The 8,876-nt window shown below is 39.3% G+C and overlaps 1 protein-coding gene across 1 annotated transcript in view; it reads right to left on the bottom strand.

The window, feature by feature from the left end:
* Window positions 1-279: 279 nt before the first annotated feature.
* MRPS18A (mitochondrial ribosomal protein S18A) overlaps window positions 280-8,876 on the bottom strand; it is a 33,108-nt gene continuing 24,511 nt past the window's right edge. Inside the window, exon 6 of the mRNA XM_044447046.1 lies at window positions 280-702. Within this exon, the coding sequence (XP_044302981.1) occupies window positions 558-702 (145 nt within the window). The 3' untranslated portion in view covers window positions 280-557. The remainder of the gene's footprint in view (window positions 703-8,876) is intronic.

The raw sequence follows: 8,876 nt of genomic DNA, 5'->3' as shown, positions 1-8,876 counted from the left end.
TTTTCCAATTAGACATCTGGGTAGTCCACTGGACAGACAGCTACAACTATTTGATCCTTGTCTTCCCTCACTTCTGCTAAGGCATTATTCCACCAAGATCTTCTTATATCTGTCAAAACTTTTTTTGTTATAAGCATTCCTCCTGTTCCAGAGCATGCATTCTTCCTCGACACTAGCATTTTCACTCTAAGAGTCCACTTCTTAACTAGCAAATAATGCAGTTGCAGATCTCAGCTATTGCCACAATGTAGCACCACCATGATTAAAGAAAAAATCTGCTTGAACACTAAATATTCTTTATTGTTAAAAATGTTAGGATACAAATGGTACAAGTGAGAGTATCATTCATCTTAAACCATTAATTGATTTAACAAGAGCCAACAGATATCTCTTCCAGTAAATGATTATCTATTCCTTAGCCATTCAGCTGCTTCCAGGGAAAAAAGTTCTTTTGGCTTCTAGACTGTACAGGACATCAAAACACAATGGTGAACAAATTCTGAACCAGAGCAGGATGGTACAAACAGTTGCAATTTTTTTGTTAACATGACCCTGCCTCATTGGTAAAAACGAAGAGGTTTTGACCCATAGTTAATATTATCCCTAAGGATGGGGTGTGATACAGGCATGGGAACCTTGTCCCACCTTGGTCCCTTTTTATAGATGGGTTTCATAGATTTGATAGAATACCGGGTAAGGTACCTGTGAAGAGAAGAAGAAAAGCAAGGCATGAGTAAGACTGATAACTGAGAAAACGTCTGAGATACAGTAAGCAGGTCCAAATGATATTCAAGGTTCTTCAGCTTTGCTTGTGTATGAATAAGGACTGGGGCACTATAAAACATTCATTACAACAGTCTCCATTTTAATTTTAATCAATTTTGAAATACAAAATTTCGAACACTTTGGGATCAATGTGCCTCTTCTGTTATACAGTGGGTGCAATTAATTGGAGCTGCATATGCCTTGTCCTTCTCTTAATTCATAAGGACATTTGCAAGAGTCAAGCAAATGCAACTTGCTTCCTTTTTATTTCCCACTAGGTGCTGGGCATGCAGTCTTCCTGAATCACACCCACTCATCTTCTCCTAAATTTTATTTTATTTTAAACAACCCAGGTAAAGGCACAAGCGTTTAGCTTGTTCTGATTTTGACAGGCTACATCCGGGTGTCTGTTTATTTCTATTTCACTAAAGGCTAGATATAAATGAATTTGTTCTGTTTCATCTTTCTGGGAAGACACGAAGCACTTATGATGAGTCTTAAGTTGCAGGCGTGAGACAACTACACAAAGGCTAGATTCATTTGAGAGTCTCCAAAGGAATTAAGTCTATTTTCCTATGAAACTAGGTTAAGTTTTCTTTCTGCTTGGGAATAAGAAGTTGGCAGGAGCATTTATTTTCACACATGGCTACAAGAGACTGTAGTTATGTTTCTGTAGCATTCTATTTGGATTTGCTGGTGTTTGAAACAGAATCCTCTAAACAAAGAGGTGCTGGCAGTTGGGATTTTATTAAGCAGATGGTCCAACAAAATCATTAGATACTAACAGAACTGTTTTAAGCCTGTAGAGCTACTTAAGAGCTTAATGTTTGGAGTAACTGTGCAATTGTGGATTAGAATACTAGGCCATTCAAGTTTATTTGAGTATAGGATGAGTTAGGTTAACCTCTACACTCACATAAAATATAGCATCTTATATGCATTGTGGTTCTGGCAGTGGCAATACCATTCCATTACATAACAGAGTCATGAAGGTAACAGGGTCTATGCATGCCTATAGAACATATAAGGTTTCCCCATGATAGTAAGCCCAGTCATGTTCACCTCTAGGGGGAAGTGCTCCTCTTCTTAGCCCAGGGAACCAGTGTTTGTCCGCAGACACTTTCTGTGGTCACGTGGCAGGCATGACCAAATGCTGAGGTGCATGGAACGCTGCTACCTTCCCACCAAAGTGGTACCTATTCATCAACTGCTAAATGGCTTGGGACTTGGATATCTAAAGGAACGCTTGTGTCCATATATGCCCTCCCGCCCCTTGAGATCAGCAACAGATGCCCTTCTCCGGGAACCCTCTTTGAAAGAGGCCAGGAGACAGAGCACTCAGAGGAGGGCTTTCTCTGTGGTGGTGCCCCATCTATGGAATGCGCTCCCCAGAGAGGTCCGCCTGGCGCCGTCGTTATTTGTTTTTCGGCGCCAGGCTAGGATCTTTTTATTTAAAACTTATTTTAATTGTTAAGTTATTTGTATTTATAGGATTTTAAATTTTTAGCTGAGATGCACCGGAGGTTTTTAAATAAATGTTTTATTGTTATATTGTTATTTATTTATGTATTTTGTTTCTGTTGTGAGCTGCCCCAAGGCTTTGTTGTGATGGGGGTGGCATAAAAATGTTTTAAATAAATAAATAATAAATAAATTGGCAGGAGCTGGGACAAAGCAGTAGGAGCTCACCCTGTCACACAGATTCGGACTGCCAGCCTTTTCATTGACAAGCCCAGCAGCTCAGCGGTTTAAACCACTGCACCACTTGCAGCCCTATAGAATATACAACTGGGCTGTAATTATATATGAGCCAATGTGGTGCAGTGGTTAAGACCATGGAACTGGGACTTGGGTTATCTGGGTTCTAATCTCTGCTTAGCCATGGAGCCAAACAGGTGACTTTGGGCCAGTCACAGACACTTGACCCAACTGTGGTTGAAGCCCCATCGGTGAGAGTGTTCAAGGACAGGCTGGACATGCACATGGTAGGCGTGTCATGAATGGAGCCGGCTGGAGCCAGGGGTCAGACTAGATGGCCCAGGAGGCCGCTTCTGACTTGCTCTGTTTCTGCTTCTTTGTTTCAATCTTTATCGCAGGTTCAATCTTTCCCTTCTGCACTCAGGTTTCTGTCAGTGTCTCTCTCTCACACCCATGTAATACTTGACAATATTAGTTTTTGACTCTCCCTAGTCACCAACATGTCCTCCAAGTAGCTGACTTCCTTCCCTTTTCTTTTGCATCTTAAATAACTTTCACAGCACTCTTTGAGATTCTAATGAGAAGGCTGCCTCTTCAGATTCCGCACTGCTGTTAACTGCTGACTGACTGAAGCTGTCTATTCCTATCTCCTTGCACAATTCCATGCTCTGCTCCTACACTCTGTCACCTATCACCTCAGTCACTCATCCTCTTTTATCTCCTTGCCATCTGAAATTTACCAACATTTAAATGCACACAGTCTCATAACACTTTTAACCATTACAGTTTGTATTGAAATTTTATCTAAATTGCTTTCCTAGGTGCAATTGTTTGTATGATTTAAGACAAAAGTGGGCAAATATAGGAGGTGTTGGAAAATACTTTTCCTTTTAGGTTCCATGCTACAGTCCACAGCGAGAGTTAACCATTTTAAAAATTGCTAGTTTGTTGCTGAAATTTGCCAGCTTAAGTTTAGACTCTTTTTGCGCCTTGAGGCTGGTATGGAACGCCATTTTGTTAACAGAAAGTTTTTAAAAGTTCAGTGGTATAGCAGGGGGCATATTTGCTTTGTATGCTGCCTACCCTGGTTTAGTATAAACTTTTACTTTATTAAATAAATAGCAACGATCACTGTACTGCTGTAAATTGTCTGATACATTAAGGAAGAGAGGACCTCTTGCCAGTGTCTAAACTGATGATTTCAAGATTATCTTGTGTCAGTGGTTTAAAAAAAAATATTCAAGAATAAGTCTTCCCATAAAGATCTAGCCTAGACAATTTATTATATAGCAAACACCACATTTTAAATCTTTTTGAACAAGGATGAATAATATATGTTTTATAAATGCTTTTCTACCAAGGATATGAAAATGTGGCAAAGCTATTACTATTACTCTCATGACATGACTCCGAGAAAAAGGTCATTTAATAATTGTTTAGTGAAAATATGCAGTATACGCCAGTTTCCGAAAGAAGAAAGCAAAACATGGGTTCATGGTATGGGAATCAACCTGATGAGTAGTTACTTATATAGGCCTCTGGTGGCATGTTCCAGTTAAGAATGCCTTGAAATATTAACTTGATTTTCTCACAACTCAGCTTTAGATGTTAAATTTAGATATCATTATATTTAACTGCTATGGGATTTTTTCCTCCAGAATTTTCAATGTAGTGCACTTTAAAAAGTTCTCAAAATCATCAAAATAGAACTAAATAAGAAAACAAGGTAGTTTGCCCTTCAACTATTTAGTCAAAATAGATGAACTCTAATGAAAAAGCAGAAGTAGGAGAATAAGCTAGCAGATAATGCAAAATGTATGTTCTTAGAAAAAAAAACTTGTGGGAGTTGCTTTCAGTTTCATGTGGGACTATTCTTTTGATATGATTTTTATAACTATAAAAATCAATATTACAATTATTCTGCCTTGGTGACATGCACTTTACCACATTTATTATTATTTTTATTACTATTATAACATTTTTATTATAACATTTCTATTCTATTAATTTATCATTTTGGTAGTGATTTATTTTATCAGCATGTTGATGAAGAGATAATATCTTCAAGTACTTTTGCTCTAAAACTCGAGCAAGTGAGGAGGGAAGAGGCTAGGTTCCTCCAGAGAGCCTTGCAAAAAATGTAAGCTGTACTAATTGAGAGCACAGTACAAATCACACCAGTATTCTTGGTTTAATCCAAATTTGAAACAAACTGGACTGCTGCTTCTTTAACTCTACCATGTTGAGTGCTGAGCGATAACACAGTCTTATGACCCCAGCATGCCCTTTCCATTCCTGTGTTTTGGTCACCCCTTCTTTGTTGCACCATGTGCAAATTTAGATGTTAAATGCTGTGGGCAGAGCCTTGTGTAATTTATTTGCTCAGTGGAGTGTCTAGCATGCATTTGGGGCCTGTAAAATGGTAATGAAATCTCAACAGTACCTTGCAGTTATGGAACATATGAAAACCTCTCACATTAATCCAGCATTTTTCACAATGAAGGATCCCAAAGAGCTTGTCAAAGCAAGTGAGAAAACAGATTGTGTTCAGGGCTGCTGGCTGCAGAAACAAAGCAGTCTCGGACGTGAAGCTGAGCAGTAGCTCTATATCCTAAGCACACAGCAGCAGTTAGCATGACGACTTTGGTTGTGTGCAAGCCACTTCTGGTGCAAGTTGAAAATCTGGGCTCCAAGGAATTGGGAGAAGATATGCTCCCCATATAAGGAACACTAGTAAAGATATATTTTTGGTTAGTATAATACATTAATATGAATGAACTCTGGTGTTTTATCTGGGACAACAGAAGGTTCACTCTAGGAGGGACAGCTAGAATTAACACTACTTAGTACTGGAAATGTTTTATCGGGATTTTATTAGAAGACAAATCTGTTCTGAGTGTTAAACGTTCATTTGTAAATGCAACGGAGAAACTCCCTGTTTACAGAAAACTGGAAAAAGACCCTGCTGCAGTGTATTCAACCACACCAAATAAATTTAATATGCATTTAATGCGGATGAAGGGATGAGGGAGGCTCCTTCGATTAAATGTTCTCACTAAAAAGGGAAACGAGGAGTTGCATGCACAATGAAAGGTACATGTTTAGAAGTCAGTGGCTTAAGACATCTTTTCCTTTTCAATTAGGAACTTAGAGGGACAACACTCGAATTTGGGGAAGGAAAAGAGATTTTTCAAAGGCCAGGTTTTAAAACTTTCAATATTTTTCTTAAGCAGGTTAATCCTACTTTCTCCTCCAGCCCTTTGGCTTCGTTTGTCAAAAGCAAGCAGGCGGGGGCCAGAGAAGACATTTGGCCACTTGCCCTTTATAGAGCATACTTCCCTTTACTACTTTTAAGGCAGGCTTTGTCCAAAACTTTTTTTCTAAAAATCCACATTTATTTACTGCCTTTTAACTTTGATGGCTTGGAAAGGGAGAAAGCAAACATTGCCTTCAGCGTTTGGGGCAGCTCCTCCTGTACTGAACAACTCCTTCCCTGCCTAACCTTATCTCGTTTTTATTAAAGAGTCATTTTCTGAGAAGGATAGTGTTTCTACTTGTTCCTTATTTGCAAAAATAGTTCCTAATCTTAGAATATCACACCTCCATATATTTGCAGTGCACTTGATCATTATAAGACAATAGTCCCTTACGCTTTCATTTCTGAAACATAATCTAGCAACATCAGTGTGGAATGAGTTTGCCACTTGGGAAACCAAATACTTTGTTAGGACAAGTTCAAAAGATGAGGCTGCCATTACGCAGGAGATTTGTCATTTATTTATTTAAAGTTTTTATATGCCATCCAATACTAAAATCTCAGAGCATCTGGAGTAGTGTTGAGCTTATATCAGTCATATTCAGTTAGCTTTACAAAGCATTTTGCAAGCTACTTGCCATTGCTTCAGAGAGGCACCAGGAGAGGCTGCAAATGTAGCCTTACTATGTTCACCTATATAGGTGGGTAGGTGTCCTTTTTGCCAGCCCATCACCAATAAAGGAACATTTATCGTAAGAAAAATATGCAGATGTCAAATGTAGTAGGAACATCAGACTTGAAATCAAGATTCCAATCTCATAAGACAAGGTTCAACAAGTACCCTGAGACTGGCAAAATGCCACAATCTGACACAACTATAAGACAGGACTGTTGAGAATTTTGGTTTATTGTTCACAAGCAGCATGCCTATGTACACTGCCTCCCACCACTAGGAATGGCTAAAGCAGAAATGAACAAGAAGCAAAATCTTCCTCCAACAGAAAGATGCCTTTGAATCCCAGCTTCAGTTTCTGGTTTGTTAGAGGAGTGATAAATCAGAGCTGGGTTGAGAGTTAACTAGAAACTTTCTGCATCCTCATTAGTTTCTGGTCAGTTGGATTATTCTTGCTAGTGGGAAGAGCCAAACAGGGTGATTGCTCAGTGAGCACAAGTGAGAAGTCAGAATTTCCAGCCATTTTGTGTTGTTATTACATTCAAACATAGCTATTATTTCAGCATATCCTACTTCCTGAGGCTGTTGTGAGGGGAAAAAGGGGGTGATATCCATAGGAAGTAAAAGCTTTAGGTTTTCTTTCAGGAAGAGTTCAAAGTCTTATGCATCAGATATGCTTGCTTAGCATTGTTCAGACAATGCACCAATGAAGCCAGAGCCAGGCTGTTAAAGCTCTAACTTGAACTGCCTCCTTACATCACCTTCCCAGAATGCCTCAGGGCTTTGTTTGCCTGCAGCCACCATACTGGTCCTTTGCTTCTCAATTCAAACATAACAGGGAACTGATGGGGATAGGATTTGTAAGGCTTTCAATGCAGACAAGAGAAACCCTATGCTGCACAGCTGACAATTTGGAAACAGAGACAGAACGGTGCACAACACAAGGGGATCTTGTTTCTTGTTGAAATGTGTTTGAAAGTCACAAGCCCTATGCCAAATGTGGGACACAGGACATTTCTGCTAATCCCAGTGGGCCTTAAATTGTACTCCATGCAGCCTCTACCTTACAGCTGCAAGTCGGTTGCAGCAATATCACCTTTCAGGGAAGTTAGAACAACCCCCAAGTAACGTAGTATTATGCCATGCAAAATGAACCAAGTTTGCCACTGGAAATAGGGCAAGATTTCAGAAAAGCAGGCAAGGTTTCAGAAATGTGGTGGCAGAGGCAAGCCAACCAAGCTCACAGCATGAGAATACAGAGAAATGTTACCGTCATAAAGCAGCAAAATACTCTTTCCCAAGCGATGGGCAAACTGAAAAGGAGCAAAGAGCCTGGAAGAAATTCAAACTGTGTCCAGATCTCTCACCGCCAACTATTATTCCCTTCAAAGCTCTTAGGGGACTTAGCTATTTGATCTAAGATCAGTTTAATTACATTCAAATTTGATATTCAATAGCCATATGACAAAGTATGAAATGATCAAAAGACTGGAAGGGGCATCGAACCACTCTGTTTTCAGATGTACCCATCCCCAGAAACATATTTTTCATTCAAAGAAATATGGATTTTGAAAGCTTAACATCAGTTTATGTTTAAAGGAAATCCTCCTATTAAAGCATATACACAATTTTAGTGAGGTCATTTACCAAGTGCTAATCTTTTTCATATATTCTTGTTTTACTTTTACTGAAGCTTTTTTGGAAACTGAGACTGGAGATAAAGGTATGACGAGATAGAGCATGAAATATAATCCAAAAATTGTACCACTGGGATAAAGAATATTAGAATAGAGGATGGTCTTAATTACTTTTATTAGTCACGACAAAAATATGAATTAACTCTTGCTGGAAACCTATGAAAACACCACTGTTAGTGGACTGTTATAAACTAGCCTAGCCTGTGGCACAAATGGCTAACTCCTTATTCCTAATCCTGAGTTGCACCTGCTGGGTGGGGATAGGATTGTGTCCAAATCCTTGTGTTGGAAGAACTTGGGTACAGCTGTGCAGAGAATCTGTACAGGCAGGCAGGCGGCCCAAGTGTGCATGGGGTGTTTGCAGAGATGCAGAATTTAACAGGAGTCTTATACTCCATTGATGTTCTTTCCACTTTTTGAAATAGAATTATCATCCAAGGTAGATTACCTATGTAATCTATTTCTATAGAAATTCAGGATGAAGCTATATCACCCTGCCCCATGCTTTTAGTCCTATAAGCACACAATGGGGAAGCTTATGCAAATTGCCCCAGACATAAACAATAAATGGGCACATAAGCCTCTATTTTCCTTATTTTCAACCAGCTTTCATAGCTGAATAAAATCAATTCCTACTCTTTCACTTGCTTCCATGAGAGAGTATGTTCTAAATCATTGTCAAGTCAGGGCACCAGGCCAAAGACCTCAATGGGCTACTTATCTCTTTGCATAAGGAAACTATGAGAGGAATTCTGAAGGGGAATGGGTGCTGAGAGTGGCCTTCAGG

This window comes from Varanus komodoensis, unplaced genomic scaffold (assembly GCF_004798865.1).
Source record: "Varanus komodoensis strain SLA01 unplaced genomic scaffold, ASM479886v1 scaffold1, whole genome shotgun sequence".
Taxonomy (NCBI): domain Eukaryota; kingdom Metazoa; phylum Chordata; class Lepidosauria; order Squamata; family Varanidae; genus Varanus; species Varanus komodoensis.
The sequence above is the reverse complement of the archived record's forward strand: the minus strand, read 5'-3'. Positions and strand labels throughout refer to the sequence as shown.